The sequence below is a fragment of the Amborella trichopoda genome, chromosome 9, assembly GCF_054954075.1.
Source record: "Amborella trichopoda isolate Santa Cruz 75 chromosome 9, AtrichopodaSantaCruz75HAP2 v2.0, whole genome shotgun sequence".
Classification (NCBI taxonomy): Eukaryota; Viridiplantae; Streptophyta; class Magnoliopsida; order Amborellales; family Amborellaceae; genus Amborella; species Amborella trichopoda.
In genome coordinates, this window is record NC_142344.1 from 21,235,800 (window position 1) to 21,261,278 (window position 25,479).

A 25,479-nucleotide genomic window follows, 5' to 3' on the forward strand; every position below is an offset into this window, starting at 1 on the left:
GTAGAATATAGTATATAACATAGTATTGCTATATGGTGTACTGGTATGTATTGTATACTAGTGTGGTATATTATAGTATTAGTACTACACTAATTAATTGTTCTTAGGGGCCTTGATTTTCAACTAGATGGTGCTTGGTCTTGTGTAATTTATCATTCAATCAGGATTAGCTTTGGATTGAGGTCTTTCACATACTCAAATTGAGATCCTGGGATTTTAAGGTGTGCAGACGACAATCCCTACCTTAGGGAGCTTTTTTCTTGTCACAATCCCGTGGTCCTGATGTTGGTCGTAATCCTGGATTTGGTTCGTTCCCGAATCCATAAACTATGGTTTGGACCATATTTGTTGGCGTCGGTACCAGGGGATTGTGGAAGGCTAGAAGATCCCTATGGTAAGGAGAGATACATAGAATACATATGTTATGGATCAGGATCCCCAAGTGTTAGGGATCTCAATCCGAACCTTTTCGGATCTTGATCATGACCTTCTAAACTTTTAGGGATCTTGCTCGCAATTTTATGGAGTACATATTGTCTATGGCTGCATATACTCTTTAAAGTAGGAATCTCAAGCAATGCAATTAATTAGAAGTTAGTTGCATTGTTAGTTAGCTAGCTATAAATTAAGCAAATTATCAATTTGCTCGTTATCTTGGTCTTTGAGGTGGGGATTGAGATCCATAACAATGGGGATCGATGTCCCTCTAACCATTTGCAGCCATAAACAGCAAAATGTCTCAAATAGGCAGCACTTTGCATTTCATGACCATAGTCGATGGGATACTTCTATCAAATTCGTTTTTAGAATCTCCTCTAGCAAAGTTTTTTCGTGAGTATTGCAAGGTCTCTGCCCTTGGGCTTTGTACCTCCCACCCTATGTGAATATCTCTAGATCATGCCCATTAGAGAGGGCCCCTGATGCCAGATTGAACCCTATGCAAGTGTGATATTTCTTGTAAGTTGTATCTAAAGTTACATTAGATAATTAGGGTCTGTCTTGGTGTACTCATGGTGAATATTGTGATCCCATAACTCAATTCCATGCCACTCACAAGATCGTCGATATTTGTGTGCTAAGCTGCTTTTCTAGTTGGGGTCCAAATGGCATAAACCCAGCCCTGTTGACCATAGGTGGAAATGCTGTTATATTGCTGTCCAAACAACTATGTGGCATCCCAAAGAGGCCCTTAGGGCGTACTTGATCAACTCTGGTCATCTTCCTACATCTATTCCATTATGTGTGTTATCCTTGAGGCATGAGCTATCTGTTTTCCTTTTGGCGATACTTTCATTTTTCAGTTTGTTTTCTTTGGCTTGTATTACTGCTGAGTATTATTGCTTTAGTTGGGATAGTTTGTTTCAAATAACTGTATGCATTCTGTGATTGGATTGAGGATTTATTTCCTCTATTTACCATTTGATGGTAATTGGCCTAACTTCTTGGTAACGGTATGAGAGAGTTTTTTCTTTCTTTACTTTAAAGACATTGCTTTTGTTATGTTTTTATCTCTAATATAATTGCTTTTCTTTTAGTTCAGAGTTCGGATTTGAGGCGGTCTCGTAATCAAGTGCGTTTGCTTGAGAGAAAGGTAGACATCGCACTTGCATTTGTTATAAGGGTGCGGTTTGTATTGAACCTAGGCTCTAAACAATCAAATCAGAGCCTATCTTCAATTCGTGTCGAGAAATGTGGTTTTAATACTGGAAATCTTTGTGATAGCGTTAAAATTTATTTTCATATTTATTCATAAAGTTTAAAGCTTAAAAAATAAGTGTAGATCAACAGATCTATGAAAACTTGAAAATCTTGAAAATTGACGGTCCAAAAATGCGTTACTAAATACACAATTTTCAAAACTTGAAATGTATTGTACATCCATCTTGATGTCGAGATTATCAATTTGAGTATATTTAGGCATCAAAATAACATTTTTTCGTGAAATTTTTGTGGTAGGCTCCAATTTGATTGTTTAGAGCCTAGGCTCTAAATAAACTTTCCCTTGTTATAATGGGACTTTTTTTTGTGATGTATAGACTAGCTCCATTTTGGTGATTGATTATCTGAATTTTCGGATAAGGCTTGGCATTTACTCTGCCCTTTTCTGTACTTGAGTCTGCATGGGAGCTTCATTGCCACAAGTATTAAGGAGTCATTTTTAGGCCATCGCTCTGGTTTAAATGTTCTTATTGTTAATCTTAACTTTGTCTAACTAATTTACAGCAATGATGTTTGGTTAAAAATGGCAACAGCATTTATCATTAGTAACTCTTGTTGCTTTAATTAATTTGTCTAATATTTATCTGTTCAGTTACATGAGCTGATGGACACTCTTTTGAGGAATGAAATGAATGGAGCATCGTCTCGGGTAACTCAACTTTGGAAGCTTATTGGTGTTTGGTTGACTCCTTATTCTTTTGGCCACTATGACTATTGTTATTTCATATTTTAGGAAATGATTAATATTGACGGAAGATGGTGCATAAAGGGCAATATCAATCAGCCGACCAGTTTCCAGGGACTCCTTTTGTCACTGTAAGAACTTAATATGCCTCTGTATTCTAGTGGTTTTCATTTCCTTTGATATTGTAAACAAGGATATCATTTAGAAATTATGATCTCTAATCCATTCTTTATCCCTCTTCACTAGTTGCAATATCCCTATCGAATGAGAATACTGTAATGAACTGACATGAAATTGGAATACCATGTCCTACTGGCTCAAAGTTTGTTTGATAAAATATTATATGCTTCTGAGTCTGACTTTTGTAGTTGTGATTTGCTTTGGAAGTTTCAGCCTTCGTTTGTATTCCATTTATGCCTGTCCCAGTTTTGAAATTCCCACTGCTGTTTTCAGTGGTTCAGGTGCTGATAGCTATCTGGAGCCAATCTCAGCTATTCCTTTAAATGATGATTTGGCTCAAGCAAAAGCATTGGTAGTAAAGGCTGAGCAAGAAGTGCTTTCCAAGATATCTGAAAAGGTTGACAAGGAAATACTACACACAAAGGCTCATAAATAATCACACACATACATAGGGTTTTTCTAACATTTAGATGGTCCCTAATCAATGAATGAATTCTAGAGAGGTATGTAAACGGAATAGTGACTGCCGACCCCTAATAATTGGGATAAGGCTTGGATGCTGATGATGATAATGTAAATGGAATAGTGACATAAAGTACTACTGATTTTGACATTCTAGACTACTTAAATGGGCAGTCTGGTCTTTTTTCCCCCCTAATAGGTTTCAAAATCTCCCTTCACCACCCATCACAACCTTTCTTTCTCCTCGCCATCTTCACTACCATAACGCCCTTGATAGCTGGGTGTCGGACTGGAAGATGAAGGAGCTGTGGCCCTCCTATGCAAGAGAAGGGTGCAATGTAAGAGGGGGCAGAGCTAGGCTTTCCATGGCCATGGATGAAGCAAATTTGCCCCTCCATGGCCAGGAGGGCTGGCCAAGCTCCTTCTCAGTATGAATGGGGCAGATCCATTCCCTAAATGAAAGGGTTGATCTGCCTTATCCGTGCTCAGATGGCATTCTGCCATGCCGGGGTGTGTCCACCTCATCCATGACCTCAAAGGAGCTAGCGTTCTGCCCTTCTTTAGCATAGGAGTTGCGGATTGCATGTACATATACATTTGGGTTTGCTAAAATCTGCATGTCTCCAATATTAATGGATGAACTTTAGTGACTATCTGTGTTTGTGCATGTGCATGTGTGCACCTAAAATTAGAATACTAGATTAGTAGCATACAGGGAAAACCAGTGCGGCTCCTATGAAAGGATGATTAACACAATCTAGAAGTGGTCCAAGTTTATTTTCCTAAAAATAATATAAACTATAGAATGGTCTAGCCGGAAAGAAAAACTTATATGGGAAAATATTAGTAATGATGGTCTCCCCTCTTCAAAAGCCACTTTTGAAATATGAAGAACCCAAAAAAGCTACTAGTAGGCTCCAAATCATTCTCCTCCAAATAAGATTTCATTTGGAACTCTGAAAAACCCGTAGCCCCTCGATTCGTTGTCCACTCAAATGGACGGTCCATATTTTTTTTTTTGGAAGGGTCGGTGCTGGGGTTGAAGGGTTTGAGGTTTCCTTACTCGGTATCTTTTGGTGTTTGGAGGATACTGTTTTTTGGAATGAAGAAGAATGATTTGGGTTCCTTGTTTCCTCACACAACTCGAGCTGGAGAACCAATTTTTGGCCTCTGGAAGGGAGAGGGGGGGGGGGGGGGGGGGGGGGGGGGGGGGCTGCACCACTACTTCCCATTTATGAATGATAATTTGCAAATTAGGAAAAAAATCCCCCAGTAGTTCTTTTCATTTGATTATTGATTCTTTTGTCCTTTACAGATGAGACATGGTTTGGATGGCATTCGGAGTTTGCTAGAAAGCATCATACTGCTTGATGCGGTAGGTAGCAATACATTATTTCATGTTCCTTGACATCATCACCTTGGCATATCAATTACCCAAAAGAAAAATCTTGCCAAGCCATTTTTATTGGTTCAATGTTAATGATGCAACATGATGAAATACAAAATAGTGAAGCTACTATCATTTACAGATGTTGAATTGCAACTGCCTACTTTATGGTGTTGGTTTCTCATCATTGATCTTCTTGTTATTTGGGCTTGCTTTTATGTCCTGAAATTTCCATGGAGTTTTTATACTGTAAAATTTACAGTTTTTTTGGCACACAAGATGTAACCGTCATATTATTTTAGGTGTCACACCTGCATCCCATGGTTGCTGGTCGCATTCTTTGGTAATGTGGTATTATTATGGAGTTAAGTGCAGCGGATTCTTAGTACCCACTTCACTTGCTTTGATTCCTTAACTGTTGACCATCCATGCTGCAGATGATGGGGATCTATGATTGTCTTGTTGTTTGATCAGTTTGTTTAACTGGAAAGCGATCAAGTGGTTCTTTCCTGACCATGATGAGGCTATAAAGCCTTGTTGTTTTAAAGTTTCCTCCAAAGTTTTTTAAAGTTTATTTGGAAACCATGTCAAGTTGCCTATTTCATGTGTTATTTGGAAACCATGACAATTTGACATCATTCAGGTTTCTTTTCCTCATTTTTCTCTTTGGTGGGGTCTCTAATGTAACATTGTGCTTATCACTAGTGTTCTTTGCTTGAGAGTTGAAACTTTGCAATCATTAGTCCTGGTCCAAATCTTATTTATCTTGGTTGTCCTCAAGTTCTTCAATACTCATTTGTTTCTCAATCATTTCTCTTAAAACTGCTTGAGCTTTCCACTATCTAGATCCTCTTCATGCTACCGTATTATAACCTTGTGGTGCGAGATATTTGTCTCATGGGTTTGCATACTGTGTTTATGTAATAGTAATAAGAAAGAAATCATGTTCTTTTTCTGACGCCCATCTTGCCCCTTGACTATTGCATTTCTAGGAGGGGTCTTGTATTTATAGGTTGTTTTTCTTGTGAGTTGATTTCATAAATGTGTTTTCTAGTGCTGATGGCACATGAAGGGGCCGTTTGATAATGAAAAAGGAGTGAAAATGGTGAGTTTTCCAAGCTTTTCCTAGTGTTTATGGATTTCGACCTTTTGTTTGGGTAAAAGCTTGTCCAAAAATTTTCCTTATCTTTCCCATCATTAGGAAAGGCAAGGAAAGCCATAGACCACCTCGGGGGGGTGTTTGAGGCTCTTGGAAAGATGGGGAAGCCCTACTTTAGTCGCCCAATCTTTCTTCTTCACTCTATTCTTTGCTAAAGCCCTTCTCTCTTGCTCTCTATCTATCTCTCTAATGCAAGGAGGATGGGAAAGAAATTAAATAAATTAGGAAACTAAAAATTTAAATATAAGGGATGTGATATTATACCTTCTCTTAAGGTCTACAAGGGAGTTTACCCCAAAAGATCTCTTCACAAGATCCAAAATAAACTCTTCTTCTCTTTCTTACTAGTCTAATAATTACATATTTATAAAAGAAAAGAAATCGAAAATCTAAGTTGTTTCCTTTGGCACACTACTCGAATCCTAACCAATGTTTTAAAAAACGGTCTGCCTGGCGCCTAGGTGACTTGGACCAAAAATTTACCCGCCTAGACCTAGGCAGCCCTACACAGGCGGATGTACCTGGGAAGGAGCCCAAGGCGGATGTACTTGGGTGGGCGTCCAGGGACGTGAGGCATTTCTCAGTTTTTAAAAACTAAGGGGCGCCCAAGGTTCTGGGCGCCCGCCTGGGCGCTAGGAGCTAGGCAGGCTGCCTAGCGTTGTTTGAAACCTTGATCTTAACCCCTCATCTTTCAAAAAAAAAAAAACGTGCAATTCTACCCTTCAAATATTGGCAACAAAAAAAGACAAAAATAACCCTAAATAAAACTAGAAACCCAATATAACCCCACAAGTGAAAACCAAAAAATAGTAAATTACACTGATCACTGGAAAACCTTTACATTGATCATCTTGGCTTGAAAATTACGTTTGAAAAAAAAAACCAGATTTCAAGCTCTAACAATAGTGCGTATTGTAATAAATTATTTAGTATGTCCATTTCGCCCTAAATATAAGTTTTCAAAGATCCGCAAGATCTGTACCAGTTTTTGAGTTTCAAATTTTATTGTCGGTTTTGAAATTTGAGTTTTCTAGGACTTAGATCTCACCCTCTAAAAATTGGATGGTTTCTATTCAATATTGAAGCATTTTTTCAAGTGCGTAGAGTGTGTAATTAGGAATTTTTTTATTGAGGTTAATCTATATGTTAAAAAGGGGTTATATCCCAAAATTTGGGGTCATAAAACTAATCCTCGGTGAGGTTTTACCTGCGGCAGTAAATGGACAGTATACCACTGAGGGAGTAGAATATCTTTTGGCTAATGGAAATAGTGTTTAGTTAGCATTCCTTTTTAATGTTTGGGATATTTTTCTTGTTAACAGGTATTAGTATGATGATTTCTGCATTTTGTTTTGGGAATTAATATGATGATTTCTGCAAGTGCTTAAAGATGCTTCATTCTTTAATAAATTTCTGCTAATCCTTTTGTCTTTTTGAAATATAGATCACAGCTCGGGCAAAGTACAGTCTTGCATTTGGAGGGACATGTCCTGATTTGTTTTGCATGGAATCCAAGGGTGACTGTTCTGAAAGTTTTCCCCAAGATGGTATTAGTGGGACTTCTTCTTCCTATTCTTATGGAAGAGAGTGGACAATCCATTTGCGGGAAGCCTATCATCCTCTTTTGCTGCATCAACACCAGGAGTCAATAAAAAATGCAAAGAAGGATGTCAATGAAGCTGCTGGTGTGAGTACCGTTTGAGGTTTTCTCTAAAGCTGCCGTGGCATTATCCCTAGCATCTGTGAAATAATTGAAATTGTTGAGAATACTGATATCCGTAGTTCCATGAATATCTTGGATGGAGTTCTGGGCCAAGAAATCCTTATAAATGGTTGAAACACATATCTTCTAATTCTTTCAAGTTTCAACAATGCATTCTCATCACATATCCAGCTTATTGACTCTTTATGTGGACAAAATGAGTTGACAAATCCTTTTAGATGTTGTGTTGCTTAGTTTCAACTGATAAACTCAACTATATAATGGGTTATACCAGTCATTCTAGTAGCAAAAAGAGACCTCGGTTGTCAAAGAAAAGTATAAGAGTCCTTGAGGGTTGTGCAGAGATGTCCTAAGAATTTAATTGACATGCTTACATCTGTAGCAAGAGAGAAGGCTATAATAATTTAGGCAAATTTTTGAAAGTATTGCTTGTTATCTTGGCTATTATATGAACTAATCTCACAAGGTGCATTTTGTAGATTGTTGCTAAGGCTTCAGCTAAAGGGTGTGCATTTTATCTATTTAACATTTGTTTGATGATAGTATATTTGTTGCTAATAAATTATTGAGGAGATCCCTTTTGGAATTTTACATGGCTGTTATGGTTTAGAGGTCCACTTGTTTATGTTGACACTATCTTTGTATTTATTTATTTATTTATTTTTTGGGTAGATCAGTAGGGAAGGGGTTCCCTACCCGTGATAGGAATGGAACTCAAGAAGTCATGTTGTGGCATCCGCCACCTTGACCACCTATGCTTGGAGTCAATTCCTTCATTTGAGTTGTTTAGCTGTAGCAATACCATCTTTGTATTTTTGTTTATTAGTTTTAAAGTTTGTGTTTACTTTTTCTTTTACTTTCTTACTTTTAGTTGTTGCACAGTCGTCTCAAGTTAAACCTGCAGCAACAACTGTAAGATCATTTATGGTCAAAGTTGGCTCGTTGGGCATCTAGGTGGTTCCCTACGAAGAGGTGAGGCAGGTGAACCCTACATTGGATGGGGCTGCTGTGTATGGGAAACTGTAGGTGCCTTCCTGCACTCTATGCCTATGGGAGGAAATAGGCCCTTCATCAAGGTTGTCCTAACCATTTATGGTTTAGGGGTTTTTGGTCGTTTCACAAAGTAACAGGGGAAATTTTTACTTCTAAGTCTTGAATAACAAGCCTTTTTAACATTTGAATCATTTTGTCAATGATGCCAATCATAATATTGTATGTTTCATGTAATACCATTGTATTGTAGCAGTCAGAGGCTTATTATATCATATATTGAAGTGATGCTATGCTAATAATATTGTCTTTCCTATGTACTCTCCTTTTACATAATTTCTGTTAAGTATGTCATGCCTAGAATCTCAGGACCTTTGTGGATCTTTGAGGTCATGAGGACCCCAAATTCCTTGGGGCTGCCTGGATCTTTTGACTAGTTTGATTGAAATCCTCATTTAATTTTCTGAGTTACATTTCAATAGGTTATCAATACTTTCTTGTGCTCATCGTGCAAACTGCTGGTTATTCGTTTTTATTATTAAATTTTATGTTACTACACTTTTTGGACATTGAATCCATTTTGGACTTGACTGGAGTGGTTATCAATTTCCTTTGGTTGATCCAGAGGTAATATTTTCAAAGATAGCCTCTTAATCTCTCTTGGATCAATAAAGTGATGCAGCCCATTTCCACGTTTGGTATCGTCACTGTTCTCAACCATATTTCAATTTTTCTGTGAAGAAAGAAAGATATCTTTTAGTTGAATGGTCTATTCTTTAAATTGTTTGCTACAATTGATAAGGTTTATTCATATGATATTGATGATGCAGAGTTTCATGTTAATATGTGTTATTGCTGTCATTGACATATGTGAGAATTTTCTTTTTGAGTTATTGCTTCCTAGAATGCTTGGCTGGTTGTTCATGCTAATAAATTGACACTGATACTTAGGAACTTAGGCGGAGAAGATTTCAGAGTGAGAAGATAACATCCCAGGAGAATTTGGATGATCTTCTTAGGTCCCTAAAATCACGGGTAGCTTATCTGTTCTGGTTCTTCATGGATTTTCATTCTTGTACTAAGTTACTACATAATAGTATCTTTTATTTAGACTTGAAAGACTCTATGTGGAAAACCGTGGTAAAACATTGAACCTATACTACAAGATGATTTGGTTTTGTTCTGTACCATTTCAGGTCACTGAATTAGAAGCTGCTCATCCTATCCCTGTTGATTTTCTCGTATACAAAGAAACCAAAGTTCTGGTCATAACAGGCCCTAATACAGGAGGGAAAACTATTAGTTTAAAGACGATTGGTCTAGCTTCACTAATGGCAAAAGCAGGTTAATTCGTATGCTCTTGCTTTATGCTTTTTGACATGACTTAAAATTGTTATATTGTTATCATACAGCAAAATGTGATTTATGTACTGGGTTGTGAATGTATCCTGTGTTATTTTCCAAACTTTTGTGGAGTTACTCACTGATGACTATATTCAGTGAGACTGACATATGCACTATAGGATCCTCACGTTTGGACCCTGGCCCAATTTCAGAGGAATATGGACAAAAGAGTAAACTTCTGTACTTAAAAAGACTTGAACACACTGTAACAATATCACTTACACTTATTTAACTGGTTGTGCAACACACCTCTTTTTCTTTTGGGGATTTATGCTGTGTCTAAAGCAAAAACAGTTTCCAACAAGGTAACTGAACCATTCGATTATTCCTCAAGGCTGTATATCGCAATTGGCTGTGCATCATGAAATATGAACTGAAACACATGGTGCCACCTTTTTGGTGCATCTCAATTTACGGTTTTCTCCTTTTAACAATTGAAAATAAGCTTATATAACACTTCTTGAACTTGATGAACAATTTGAACCTCATTGAACAAGATGGTGGCAATTGTCTATATTGGGACTTTTCAAATTTATTTCATATTATGTTTGTCATTTCGAGCTTTCTCGAAGATCTGTAACTGTTTAATTTCTTGACATTGTCAGGTCTGTATGTTTTGGCATCAGAGCCAGCTCGAATCCCATGGTTTGATTCTGTTCTCGCTGATATAGGGGATGAACAGTCTTTAACTCAATCCCTGTCTACCTTCTCTGGACACTTGAAGCAAATCCATGTAATTCTATTCCCTCTGTGTGTGTGCGTGCATGCGTGCGCATGCGTGTGTACATGTGCATTCGTGCGTCTGTGTATTGTGGGTGGGGTTTAAAAGATAAGAATAGATACAAATCTTATCATCAGTAGTTTACTCAAGGATATTGTAATTTTATTTCTAAAGCCGTATGGATCAATGACTCTCCCAGCTTTTTATGGTTGTAGTATATGATTCATGAACATTATATTGACAGAGTAGTGTGAGATGGTTTTTTCGTGCTGACAATTTAGAACACATTGTGCCCACAAAAAGTTCTCAATGTCTTAGAGTCGACTTGGGACCAGGTCCCTTCTTGGGTCAAATCCTGTGTTTTTAAACTTTAAAGCATGCATATGCAACAACATTTTCTATGGGTGGGCCTCATTGAGAAATTTTCTATATTTTTCACTTTTTCATTTCTTCTCTTATTTAAATTTGAGCATACCTCTTTCCTAAAAAAGAAGAAATATTACTAACTTGAAGAATGAAAAAAAGGGTGCATGGACAAAATTATTTGAAAAGGTGCATGCGAAAAAATGTCTTTGAAAGGCAGGAGGGATGGGTAAATTCCTACGTGGGCAAATTAGATATCTCACATGGAACCCTACTAGAATCAGTGGTGTTGTTCTAATGTTGTAGAGATGGTCTAGAGTTTGTTCCTCTTGCAAATAAGCGTACCTTGCTGAAATAAAACTAATGTGCTAGTATCCAAATGTACCCCACATTACTCTTAGATAATGGAGCCCTGAAAAAATGTTTCATTGGCCATATGAGGTCTCCTGCATGTTGAAATGGGGTTGAGTATATTCCTCTTTCATCACTTTGGTTATTTATCTGCCATATAGACTGATTTGGGAGGAATTATCCAACTTCTCAAACTCTTACAATGTTTAAGAAATGGCTTTGTCTTTAATAAAGTATAATGAGGAGTGGTAGGCTTAAACAAGTCATACGTGTTATTTCCATGTTTCTTGAGAGGAAAGCTAAGAATGTCAAAGTCTGAGGAGCAAGAATTAAATGTAAACTTAAAATGCCTTTAAAACTAAACCTCATGCAGAGCCTGAGTTTCAGAAGATGCAATTGCTAGGAGATTTATCTTGGATAATACCTCGCATATGGAGGAATGAGATGAATGAGGGGCATCAGCGGAAGGTAATATTGACATCTGCATAGAGCCTTCTGGAAAAGAAGGGAAATAGCCCCCCCACCTCCAAGATCTCTCATCCCATCTCGTTTGCTTGGAGTCCATGCTCAATCTCAGGATGTTTGCCATTACAATGCAAGCAAAGTCTAGGTTAATGAAGGGGGGAGGGTGGGTGCAGAATCTGAATGGGCACCAAATTAGTTAACACAGGCAGGTGCAAAACAGACCACAAGAGAACTGGAGAACACTGATCTTGGGGGCTTACTTTGGTATCAATGGGTACCATCTCAGGTGTCTGAGAAGTACACTCTGGGGATTTTAGAAGAGGAAGTAAGTGGATGTGTAAATGTGTTTTGTTAATATATATATATGAACGAAAAAAAACACAGAGATTACAGAGCAATCTTCTTCGGTGATGGAACCTCTGGGATCTGTGGCCAGATTAATCTTCTTTGGTGAGGAGATTACTCTGAAATCTTGCTATTTGTGGCCCCAATGGATGTAACTGGAGGTGATCACAGTTATCTCCTCTAAAAGGGGTTGCTGTGTCCAGATTATGCATATGAAAGGGCATGTGAATGGGGTTATTACGTAGGAATAGGTAATCATCAGATCCCTCAGACTGTCAGGTGCATCACACCTCTCAAGAAGTTAACAGTGTCATGTTCCCGTCTTGAGATTGCAGAGACCTGGAACTGTCCTAGAACTGTAGTCCATTAGAAGTATACTTTGAATGGAAGATGAAGATCTAGCAAGTCCATATCAGTCCTCTGATGACGGAATTAGCAATGACACCTGATCTTGACAGAGAGAAGGAAAGCCCAGAGGCTCTGCGAAACAGAGAATCAACTAAGCTAGAGCACATGTGGGGGTCATGATGCAGGCGATGCTTTTACGAGGTAGTGATCATGTGGATAATATCCCTGAGGTGTTCAAGGATTATGCTAAAAAAGAATGGACCGACAAGAATAGGGGAAGCTGAAGAAGCAACAAGGAAGCAAGGGAAAGAGGTGGGGTAGTCGAGAGGTTAAGAACCTAATGTGTAAGATCACTTTTGATGGAAAGTGGGGCCAGCTTTGGGGCCTGAGCAACCGCAAGAAGGGTACCTACCAATTTGATTGGCCGAGCAAAATTTTCCCATTCTATGAAGATTCTTCATGTATTATAAGGGGTATAGGGGACTCCAAGGAAAAGGAGAACAATAAGTGTTAGGTTTTTTGATGAGGTCCGCCCCTCGTCGGTAAGGGGGGCAATTTTGATGTTATTCGACTTTATGCTTTATGAGATAAGGAGAGACAACATGTGGTATTTTGTTGATAAGTAAGAAATCCCAAAAGATAATGGGAAATCATAGGAAGTTGACCCCTTTAACGGGGGGCCACTTGAATAAAAGGGAATTTGAGAGAGATGGAAAAAGTATGCGTCCAAGTCAAAATTGTACCTCTCTCTCTCTTTCTCTCTCTCTCTCTCTCTTCTCTCTCCTTTTGGTATTTTCTCTTCTTCCGTAAGAGCACTTCCGCTCTCTTGAAAAAGCTAGTCCCACATAGACTTCTAGAGACCAAAAACAGGAGATCTCTTTGAGCTACTTCAATCAGTCAGGCTCGGGGATTTGAACTGTGTACAGTTCTCTTGGTTCTACTAATTGAGAGCGGGCTTGAAGTTGTAGCATCAAACTCTCAAATCAAAGGAGTTGCGCTCAAGCAAGAAAATAAAAAAAGTTCTTGTAAGTTGCACAGGAGGATCCGAAAAGGTATGTGTTTTCTATGTGATCCTATTATCTTTGTGTTTTTGTTGCCTTATTGGTTCATCCCAGTTTCTAACATTGACATTAGAGCTGTTATAATAAAAATCCGCCTGTGAATCTGATAACTGGTGCGAACCAGAAAATAACATCTGCTCAACAGGATACTAAATTAGCACAAGTCTATAGCTTACAGAGCAAACATATGGAGCAACATCAGCAAAGTTTAGGTGGTTACGCATCAACAACAAGGCAAACAAATTCCCACTCCATCTCTCAAAATATAGAAATAGGTACCCCACTCCATCTCTCTCAAGAAACAAATACCCCTCTCTCTCTCTCTCTCTGAGTGCCTTTGGATCTGATAACCGGTGCTCTTTAGTGCGAGAAAGCACAAAAATACATTCTTCAGAATTTTTTTCCATTCTTGTTTGTGTTTTTTCTAGATTTTTTGGACGTAGTGGGCCCTCGACGGTGTTTGGTTCCATTCGGGGTCCATCGTGCATACACAGTCGCAAATGACTCAATCATTGGATGCACGGGCATGCCAAAACATGCGTTGGGCGCAAACTGGAAGCCTTGGTCCCTTGGGGTTTCATAGAGGGACGACTACAAGGGACCACAACCCATAGTGCGTGGTCGCGCGGCTCGTGTGGGTGTGGTGTATTCCATGTCACGTGAGAGTGGTGGATGTGGTGGTCCCGCCTAGTGGTCCTGTGGTGGACCATCGTGGTTCGCAAACAACATTGTGAGCCCACGGGTGTGGCCCACTTGCATAGGGTGCAGGCATGTTGGCCCCACATGACTTCATGTGGTCTCACCGTACCACGGTATTCATAAGGTGAACCTGTGAGTGCATGCCCAGCTGTGTGGATTGGCCACTAGGTCCATAGGCAAAAAAAAGAGAGCAATCCACACACGTGCCAGTCATGCATGCGACATGCACATATGAAAAGCATGCAAATGGGACGACTCATGTACTAGCACCCATTTGAGGCCCCAAGTCCATATGTGAACCCACGATTGTAAATTTTGATTGTGGCCACAGCTGCACCTTTACACTTTGCGACCTACCCGTGTCCCATGAGGCCACACTTTTGTAAGTGCTTGTTCACCTGATTCCGCACTGTTGAGGTGCAGTCACCTCGGGTTTGTGTAGCCCTTCGCATGGCTGCTCACTGTTACAGTGCAGCATTAGAACTTCCGAATGTCCGATTTTGGCAAACCTTATATGATTTTGGGCTAGCTCGCGAAGAGGAGTGCAACCAACATGGTCTCATTAGTTGATTTTGCTTCTAAGAACCTGTTTTGGCCCTGTTTTTTTTTAGATGCGTTTTGGCAATGTTTTTGTCGCGATTGATGTTCATGATGCATGTCATCTGATTGCATGTCTTTTTGGATATTGATTGCAATCAGTTTGCCACTTTTTCATTTGGGATTTTGCATCTGGGATGTAAAACACTCAATTGATTACAAGAGTCAAGTAAGTGGCCTTGCTCTCTAGAATTGACTTGATCATGATTACTAGCCAATGGTTGTATGAAATTTTCGTTTTTGGTTATTTTGGAAGTATGACCCTTTTGATTCTTGAAGACTCTAGCAAGTGCTGAAATCAATGGTACATGTATGTGAATGTGCAAGTGTGTGTGAACAAACCCTTATCCATGATATTTATTGTGATTTTTCCTCCTTCACATGTGTAGACTACCATGGCCTCTAAGAATATTATTTCAGTCCTCCTTAGAAGGGAAAAACTAGATGGCAATAATTATGCCATGTGGCACAGGAAGATCTAATATCTTCTTGATGAACAAGGGCTACTGGAACATTTGACCAACAATATGCTTCCCCCTTGAGGAAGGCATGAGTGCATAACATGTTGTAATATGGAAGCTCTTCAGAATTGACTCAAGAATGATCGTTTTGGACGCTTTACCATGTTAAGTAGTATGCACAATGATCTAATTGGGAAGTTTGAGAGCTATCTGACAACCAGGGAAATGTGGAGTGCTTTATAGCTTTAGTTCGCTAGTACCTCAACTACTAGGAAGCCCGCACTTACGTTGGCATTTGAGATATATAAAATGCCACCAAATGTGTCCATAGATGATTCGTGACCTGAGCGCTACTGGTAATGTTCTGAGTGACGAGTAACAGATTTTGGCTGTGCTCTGTTCACGCCCTACTTCTTGAGAGCAGATGTAGATAATGACGACGCATGATGAGAATGCTAAGACATTTGTGCATTTATCTCACCATCTGGAGCTCGAGGTAGAATGCTGCTCTTCTAGTGACAATGACGTAGCCATGCTCGCTAAAGGAGGCAAGCCCAGGAGTGGTAACAAATTCAAGGTCAAGCGTAAGAGGAAAACTCCTCCTAAGAAAGAGGAAGTGAAAGCGGAGTATTCTAAGCACAAGCGGAAGCGTGGCAAGAGCGCTCCAAGGGACAAATCAGCCTTGACTTGCTTCAATTGCGGACTTTGCTCGTTAGTGCATTGAGCCAAAAAAGGTATGAACCAATCGTTCCATTGTTTTTGTTAATGGGCGCATAGAGGTGCTAGTCGCTTATCCATTGTCTAATGGTTGGATTGTGGATTCAGGAGCAATGAAACACATAGCCAGGGATGAAGGTGGGTTCGTGGAGCTTCATTGAGTTCCAGTGGGAGGCATGAAGATATTCATGGGAAGCGATGCTGTCGAAGACGTGGTGGGCGTGGGGCCTATCATTTGGACTTTTGATCTGGTCGGACCATGTTTCTCCATGATATACTCAACGCTCTTGGAATGAAGAGGAGCCTACTCCAGTACCCAAGCTCTCTTCAGAAGGACATTTAATTTCTTTCTTAAATAATAGGTTTCAAATTAAAATTAAGAATGGTTCTAGTTATGGTGGTTTTCTTCATGATGGGTTGTTTACTTTCGATTTGGATGATTCTTTTGGTTATTCATCTACTCTTTTTGATAATTCATCCCCTCCCTCTTTTTCTTATTCCACTCATCTTGGTGATGATTCTATGTTATGGCATGCGAGGTTAGGAAAAATTAGTAAAAATATGATGACTAGATTGATTAAAGAAGGACTTTTGGGATCCTTAACCAAAGTAGACTTACCCACCGTGAACCTTGTCTAATTGGAAATTCACTAGGAAACCATACCCTAAAAGCTAACCCCTAAAAATCATTTACTCTGACATATGTGGTCTTTTTAATGTGAAGGCCCGCGAGAAATCCCAGTACTTCATCAGATTTTATTCATAATTACTTGCACTATAGTTATGTTTAATCTCGCATAAATCTCAGGCAATTGATTGCTTCCAGAGATTTAAACTGGAGGTTGAGAACAAGTCAGGGAAGAGGATTAAGGTTCTCATAACTTCGAATTAAATTTAATTTTTTAGAGTATTTAGATTCCAAAATCAAATCTTAGGGATATTATATTGTGTTTTTTTTTTTTTTTTAAATTTTCCGGAGTATTGGGACCTAAAGCTGCCCATGTTCTCCCTAGGGGTCTAAGCCCCTGCCCTTAGAATTCCTTGGGGCTGACCAATCCATGCTCCTGGGCGCCTGCCTATGCAGCCAAGCCACACCATAGGTATTTTGGAGAAACCATCCATTGAAATAGAACGATACATGAAAATGCTCTTAAGTGGACGCGCACAACTCCTCACACATCAAAGTGGACAAAAATGAAACATGGAAGTACCGACTATTGTCAAAAATCATGAAAGGGTGGTGTTTGTGCTGTGGTGATTTAATATGAATGTTGTCTCCTTGAGGAAATATATGGTTGTTAGTCAATGCATCATTACGATTCATGTGCAAATTGAAAAGAAAACAACTAAATACATCCAAAGAGATCATTTTACTGTGCCTTTCCTAATTATTTGTCGCTAAATGTGCTACTTATGAAGATTTGAGAAATATTTGTGGATGCTGGATAGGAGACACTGAACAGTGGTCTATCTACAAATTATAAAGTCTTTGATCCTCCAGGTTGACTCTTTGCGGGGAGGTGCTCTTTTTAGTGGATTCTTTGTTTAGAGATCTTTTTTTGATAGGTTCTTTCTGGCGAGGTCTTGAATATAACAAATGTTAGGACGAAAGAACAACATTTTTGATCTAGTATTTTAAAGTAAATCAAAAGGGCATGGGAATATAGTTCTGGGAATGCTAGCATTAGTGTCTTATGATTTACTGATGATACACATTTAATTTGCCTTGTCATATGGATAATTCATCACTCAGCCAATTGCAATATCGTGAAAGTTTTCTGTCCAATGACTGGGGACGTACTAGGTGTGCTGCTACTGTTCATGAATTCCTTGCAATTCTAGTTGGTGTGCCTTGCCATTTTCTTGAGACTGTTCTGAGCAGTGAATTGCTGTCTTTAGGTGTTATTCTTTCATCTCCAAGTCTTTCCTATTGTTTAAAGGATTCGTTGTCATTAGTATGCTAATTTTGTTGATCATATATAGAAATAGTTGAAGAAAATTTTCTTCTTGAGTGTCCTCGCATAAGAATTTCTATTACAGATCTTGTGGCTGCCTTATTTTATTAAGGCTTCAGGTAATTTGTTTCAAAATTTTATTAGATTGGTCTGATTAAATGCCTTTTTCATGTTGTGTAGGGGATTTTGATGCGATTGACGAACAACTCATTGGTGCTTTTAGATGAAGTGAGTTTTCTAGAGAAACAAAGGCTTTCATGATTTTTCTGGTCAAGAAAAGTCATATTTTCAAAGTTGAAACTGGTCTGGTCCTTATTTTCTGTAGCTTTCGTGCCATTTTCATATTTATGATCAAGCTGTTAACAAGAACCGTATGGCAGAACCTCGCTTGACATGGCAGATAGAAATACTGATTTGGTGAATATCTGGCACTGTGGCAGCATTCATGATCAGTTGTTTTTAAATATTAGAATGATTGTGGCTGGGGGCTGGAAACAAAATTGCCTGAGGTTTCCTGAAGACAATTTCATAACTAAAAACAGAAACAATTTCAGAAATTTGAAATTTGGGCTGGGGTTGAAATGAAATTTGAATGATGGTTCCCCGATTTTGATATGTTGGAACTTTCTTTGACATGAACACTGTCTTATCTAATTACTTGGTCTTTTGGTTCTTCCCTATAGATTATGCTGTGTTTGGGGAAGGGTTTATAATGCATTACACAATGCATTATAACTGAAATTCTTAGAGTGGTCAAAAGGAGATGGTTTGCTTACACCTTTTTGGTGTAGAGCGAGCATTTAAAGTGCTGCTCATAAACTCCCTTTTGCATCCAGTGTTGGAAAGAATCTCTGATCCAAAATTTCTCCCATTGTACAGTTCAATAGAGTGCTGCATTTATTTCATTAATGTTGTTAACTCCTAGTGCTCCCAAACCCAGCCTTAAAAATAAATTCTTAGATTAGATCAGTTCTTGTTATATCGTGTTGATGTTGTTATATGCTTCTTCTCCTGCTTTCATGTGTGTTCAAGATGGAGGTAGGTTGGTCAAAGTTTGAAATTTATTGTTTGATGTTAGTTATGTGAGTTTGGGATTCTATGGTGTGGCCTTTATTGATTCATTCATAATTGGCTCCTGAGATATGATTAGAACTGAACCATTATATGTGGAAGCCAATTCTAGAGTTTCCAAGTTCACAAAATTGCATCATTGTCCTTTGATTTATGTTCCTGTTTGAGTGGGAGTGTATTTGTTTGTATATTCTTTGTGGGCAGTCCTTGGGGTCTGCTGTAAATCCTTTTTTTTATAAGGTTAGCTCTTCGGGCCATGGTGGGGTTGTTCTTAGATTTTTCATTGTTCTTTTCAAATAAAATTTGGTTGATGGATCATCTAGGTTCTGGCTTTGTGTTATTATGTGGTTTAGAAGCATGAGCACAATAAAGAATGTCCCATGTGAAGAACGCAAATACTATTTAATTTATGGCTTTTAGAAAAAACTTCTTTGATTTCACTTATATTATTTGTAGGTTGGTGCGGGAACAAATCCATTGGAAGGAGCAGCTCTGGCCATGGCATTGCTAGAATCCCTAGCTGAAAGTGCTCAGTTGACTCTGGCAACTACTCATCACGGCGAGCTCAAGACCCTAAAATACAGGTCTTCCAACGTTTTGATTTGTGATTTGTTGTTTCTTGCTAAAGTTTGCATTTATGTAATCATTTGACGGTAACATGTTTCATTTTTGTTGGTACTCCAAATCCAAACGTGTAAAAATTGGATTTTAGAGCGGCTTCATTTAAATCCTTGTTTATAAATGTAATCTATGTTCAGCCTTCTAAACATAATCATTGGATGGTAACATGTTACATTTGGTTTTGCTATCATCTACAATCCGTTTTTTCATTTATGAACAGCATTTTGATCTAGAGCGGCTTCAGTTATAACTTCTCGGCTGTAAATGTCATCTCTGTTCAGGCTCATAAATTCATTTAATTGATTGCACTTACATGCAAAACAATTCATGGACCTTGCGGAGCACCCTTACACTGATTATAATGATGTTTTTAGTGAACCATCTAAAATACAAACATACCAGCACCTCTTTCAAATTGCCATTATTGTCAGTAAGTACATTTTCCCCTAAATTAAGTGGTGATCCTTTGTTGCTCCTTTCAAGAGGTCTATGTGCTGAAGTCCGTGTTAGTGATAAAAAAACCCGTTGCTGATCAAGTGACGCACCAGCAAATTCTGTTCGGCACATGCAGGCAATTAATTATGAGAAACTGGGTTTCCGTCAGTGGTTTTCAGTATATAAATTCAATATTAAATATCCTTTTTCTTGTCCTCATTTCTCTTTTATTTTATGTTAATAGGTCCTATATTTCATATTTCAGTTTGTATGGGCAGTTTCACGTTTTTACTGTGTTTTTTATCATTCTGAAATGGATCTGAGAGGTGCTTGAGACCCAGTGTTCTCCATCTTGATTTTTTTCTCTACCCTAACAAAAAAAGATGGGGGTTACTTCATTGGGTTCTTCAATCAGAACCATATTTTTTTTTTTTTTTTTGAGTGCACAAAAACCCATGTAGGTCTGCATTTAATGTACTGATGCTGCTGTTCATATGATTGCTCTTTAAAGATTGAGATCAATAGAGGAATTGTTACCTACTTTCGAGGTTTGTGGGCAACCATTGATGATTCGCCGGAGTTTTCTCTCAAAAACCGTTAGTTTTTCGCGTGGATAGGTGCTGCCATGACCTTCTCAAAGGGGGCAGCATGGTGATACTCAGATTTGGATAATGTAGTGTTGCCCTAGTTTGTTTGGATAATGTAGTGTTGCCCTTGGACAGCTGCCTATGGCCTGCGCCCCGTCCAAGGGCGGAAATGTCCCTCGTTGAGGGCATTTTTTGGTCTTTTTTTTTATAAAAAAGGGGAAAAATCGTGGGTTTTAGCTTCATTTGGAACCTAAACCTCATTAGAGCCTATTTTAGAGAGAGAAAAACCCCAAAAAACTAGTTTTTGGTGATTTCCATAGGATCGAAGGGTTTCTCAAAGTTACGAGAAATTGATCTAAGCATCACCCATTGATATTAGATTTCGTCTTGGTTGTGTATTGTTTCGTCTTGGTTGTGTATTGTTGATTTGTGGTTCATTGGTTTGGTAACTTTGGTTGGTAAATTTTTAGTTTTAACTACGTGTGGAGTGTGGACTATCAGACTATGGATAATTGAATATGGACTTGGAGTATGGAGGAATGTGCGCTATGTGGACTTGTGTACCATACATTTGATGTGCCGTAAGTTCTAAACTCTTATGTGTTATATAATTATACTTATATTGTTAGACTATAGAGACATTTTTATTTCTACTGGGCCGCTCTGGTTCTGGGTGCCCGCCTAGGCGCTAGGCAGCCTGGACCCCCCCCTGCCGCCTAACGTTTTCTGAAACATTACTGTTAAAGAAATTTGGGACACTTTGAAAGAAACATATTCATTAGATAAGAACATGTCTCAAGTATATGAATTATTTGAGAAAATGTTTCGATTACAACAAGTTGTGAGTGGATATTATAGTGGTCGTAGGGGTATGCCGTAAGAGCTGAATTGTAGCAGCTGATATCTAGCGATGTAGAATTGCAGAGGTAGCAATGTGAAGAAATCATGGTTGCCAAATTTTTATCGGGTTATTAATTTTTAATCCCAAGTACCATCTTGTTTGTGGACATATTTTGGTAAGCAGTGAGCTGCCATCCCTTGATAATGTGTGTGCACGTTCAATGTGTTAACATATCCGCCACTCCTACACCTTTTGACTCAAGTGTTAGTAATGAATCAGCATTAAATACATTTGTGGGGAGAGGTGATGGTGGCAGAAGTAGGGCACATAGTCGTGACACAGGAGGTGGCCGTGGTAGAGGTGGAGGCTGGGGTGGTGGAACTCAAAAGTGTCCGTATTGGCTTATAAATCATAAAAATCATAAGTGTTGGGATAAGATTCGTAAGCCTGCTTGGGCCAATCAGGTTACTTACACATATGTGGGTGATGATGTTTATTTGAATGGGCCTAATGGTTATGACCTACACTCAAATTCTGCTTGTGACTCTATTGTGCTTACAAGAGAAGAACATAATAAACTTGTTAAACAAGTATAGCAGCCTAGTCTCCATCTTTTTACTTTCATTACCAACCTGGCTAATTTAGGTACTTCTATGCTTCTTGCATCTCAGATTGCTTCTTGCATATAAGAAAACTACTCCTTGGGTTATTGACTCAGGAACTTCTAACCACACAATTAATGAGTCATTTTTTTTTGAATCACTAGGTAAGTGTGTTTCTAATTCTTCTGTTACATTGACTGATGGATCACTGTTTAATGTGTCTAGACAGGGTACCTACATCTACCCTTTCTCTGTCCTCTATGCTATGTGATCCAAAGTTTCCTTTTAGTTTGTTGTATGTAAACAATTTAACTAAACCTCTTCACTACTCCATAACTTTTTACCCCTCTTCTTGTACCGTTCAGGATCTAAGGACAAGGAGGACGATTGCTGACGGGTATGAGTCAGGTGGCTTATACTATTTCAATGATAATTTGATTGGTGTTACTCTTCACGTTGCTGCTTCTTCCTTCATAAGGCATTGTCGGTTGGGCAATGTTTCTCTCAATAACTTGAAGTTGTTGGTCTCTTCTTTAAAGTATGTGTCTACTTTAGAGTGTGAGGCTTGTTAGTGAGGCAAACATCATAGGGTGTCATTTCATCTTGGAACAGATGAATGGAGACCTGTTCCATTTGCAATTGTTCATTTCGATATCTAGGGTCTTGCTAGAGTACAAAGTCTGTCTAGCTATAAATATTTTGTACCTTTCGTGGATTATCATTTACGAATGATATGGTTATATTTAATAAAATAAAGATGGATATTTACTTGAAGTAACCCGCTCATGTTCCAAAAGGCAAAAATGGATATTTACTTGAAGTAACCCGCTCATGTTCCAAAAGTTTATTGGGGAGATACCTTGCTAACCTAATGCTATTTAATTAATCGTATGCCCTCTTCAATTTTGAATGGAAAGACACCACATTTTTTCGCTTTCGTGATACTCCATTATTTGTTGTTCCTCCACAAGTATTTGGGCGTGTTTGCTTTGTTCATGTGTTGGGTGTTGGTAATGGTAAGTTACATCATTGAGCTGTCAAGAATGTTTTGTTGGGGTATTCATGCTCTGAGAAAGGTAATCAATGCTATCATCTTAGTTTACGAAAAAAATTATATGTAATGATATTAGCTTTTTAGAAAATAGTCCTTATTTTTCAGTAGTAGGTCACATGCTTGATGCAAATTTTTATTTTTATCCTGCTGCAGAAGAAGTCTCACAATCCTCATCTTCTATAGTTCCTCTTCCTATTCCTGTTGATATTTCTTCTTCATCGCAGTTGCTTGGACAAGCTGAACCTATTGAATCTACACATCATAATGTCTCTAAAAGCAACCTATAAAGTATACACGATATGGAAAGTGCAGGATGCACACTGTGCACTGACTCATTCAACCACTCAATTATCATCTTCTCCTATAGATCTACTTTCTGCTTCAGAGTTCAGATTCACATTCTGTGTCTATGGTTGGTAATGCATCTATTATTCGTAAAGATATAAGGTCTTATACTCAAACATTCCATTTCTCATTGTGTTGCCTTTGCAAATTTTCTCCCCATTCTATCAAAGTTTTGTTTTAGTTCTCTCATCTATTTCTACCCCCAAGTATTATCGAGAAACTCTTTCTCATATTGGGTGGAAGAAAGCAATGGAAGAGGATGAACACACTCAACTTGAACGATAAATGAGAGCTCACAGAGTTACCAGCTAGAAAAGGAATTGTTGGGTGTCGCTAGGTTGTAGTAAAATATCAGCCTGATGGCAAAATCAGGAGATTTAGTTGAAGTTCAAGACAAACTATGTCTCCACAAGTGCTGTCAAGTTTTTTCTTTCTATTCAGCGGGATCCTGTAGCACTTCGTGTTGGGTTCTTTCTTTGGGTTTTGGCATTCATTTTTTGTTTCACTATCCTCATAACTACTTCTCACTCACTCTCTCTATCTCTCTCTCTCTCTCTCTCTCTCTCTCTCTTTTCTTCTATCTGCTTAACAGTTGTAGTCTGAGCACCCAACTTGTGGGATGCCATCTCTACAATTAGTAAAATGTAAATTATTATTTTTAAATACAAAAGTTACCCTTATTCAAAAAAAAAAAAACGCTAGGTTAGTTGCAAAAGGATATGCCCAAACCTTTGTCCTTGATTACTTTGAAACTTTTGTACCTTTATGTTTAATCTTTTGCATTTGTTGCCAAACTTAATTCAGTTCTAGTTCCTATATCTATAGCAACAAACAAGGGCTGGCGACTATGGCAGCTTGATGTGAAGAAATTTTTCCTCCATGGTGATGTACAAAAGGAGGTGTGTATGGAGCAAACACCTGGGTTTGTTTCTCAGGGGGAATCAAATAAGGTATGTAGGTTGAAGAATGCCATTTACGATATGAAGCGGTGCCCATGTGCATGGTTTGAGAAATTTAATTAAATTGTTGTGGCATATGGATTTCGATGCAGCCATGTAGATCATTCCGTGTTTTTCTTGAAACAGGATGTTTGAAATAAAAGAATTAAGCTTTATTGTATTTGATGGGTAGAACTGTCTTTTATCTTTGTTTAGGACTTATTTGTTGTATTTCTCTTAGTAAGGGCAATATTGTCCAGAGATTGTAATTAGGTTATAACATAACATAAATAAGAGGGGTGGAGGTCAGAGGAGAACAACACACTACTCTTTTTCTATCTCTCACACGTCTCTCTCTCTCTCTCCTCTTAACATAATATAAATAAAAGGGGTGGAGGTTAGAGGAGAGCAACACTACTCTTTTTCTCTCTATCTCTCACATGTCTCTCTCTATCTTCTTTTTTTCTCTCTCTAGATCCTATCTATTGTTCTCTTCGCTTCTTTACACTCTTTTGGTTACTCAAGATTAATTTCAACTGGGTATCAGAGCAGAAAGAAAAAAGGGGGGTTGATCTTCACAAAGGTGCACATGAACAATGTTTAGGCATGATGTCATCCTTGGTTGGGGGGGGGGGGGGGGGGTTTATGATTTCTAGATGCCGATCAAGTGTCTTGTTAGAAAACCTAGATTTTGGATGGATTAGGATTTCTATAACCCGGATCAAGGAAATACTTATAGTGCTGTTTTTTTGATGTTTTTCTAAGAAAAAAGGAAAGTGTGATTAGATCTGAGGGTGTAACCAGATCTGTAAACCTTTTGTTTGAGGAGATCAAAGGATATAACTTGATCCCAATTGTTGATTAAGATCTGAGGGTGTAACCAGATCTCAACTCTGATAGAGAATGTCTATACAAGCATCAAATATGGAGCCTTCTGGACTCCAAATCACTAGAGTTAGATTTGATGGCACAAACTATGAGCCAAGTCAGCCAGACTATTTCTTGGTGGAAAGAAAAAACTAGGATATATTGACAGCCATGTTGAAAAACTGGATCTAAAGGATGTTAAATATGTAGATTGGGAGTCTAATGATATGGAATTATGAATTGGATACTATCTTTTATGCAGCCTAATATGAGTCGATCCTTTCATAACTGCAATACACCTAATGAATTACGGGATGTAGTGACTG

The 25,479-nt window shown here is 38.4% G+C and overlaps 1 protein-coding gene across 26 annotated transcripts in view; it reads left to right on the forward strand.

Moving 5' to 3' along the window:
• LOC18436430 (DNA mismatch repair protein MutS, type 2) overlaps positions 1-25,479 on the forward strand; it is a 64,656-nt gene that overhangs the window by 5,749 nt on the left and 33,428 nt on the right. For 14 of the 26 annotated variants that reach the window (XR_016040678.1, XR_016040680.1, XR_016040679.1 and 11 more), the window contains 11 exons: positions 1,541-1,591; positions 2,312-2,368; positions 2,453-2,535; positions 2,858-2,981; positions 4,362-4,421; positions 7,037-7,279; positions 9,257-9,340; positions 9,502-9,649; positions 10,315-10,442; positions 17,973-18,020; positions 19,320-19,447. Coding sequence is in view for 17 of the 26 variants with exons in the window: in XM_006846450.4 (XP_006846513.2) it covers positions 1,541-1,591; positions 2,312-2,368; positions 2,453-2,535; positions 2,858-2,981; positions 4,362-4,421; positions 7,037-7,279; positions 9,257-9,340; positions 9,502-9,649; positions 10,315-10,442; positions 17,973-18,020; positions 19,320-19,447 (1,154 nt within the window). In the remaining 9 variants the exon portion in view is untranslated. Of the gene's footprint in view, positions 1-1,535; positions 1,592-2,311; positions 2,369-2,452; positions 2,536-2,857; positions 2,982-4,361; positions 4,422-7,036; positions 7,280-9,256; positions 9,341-9,501; positions 9,650-10,314; positions 10,443-17,972; positions 18,021-19,319; positions 19,448-25,479 lie in introns of all 26 variants that reach the window. The other 12 variants (XR_016040683.1, XR_016040684.1, XM_088846646.1 and 9 more) reach the window with 5 other exon arrangements.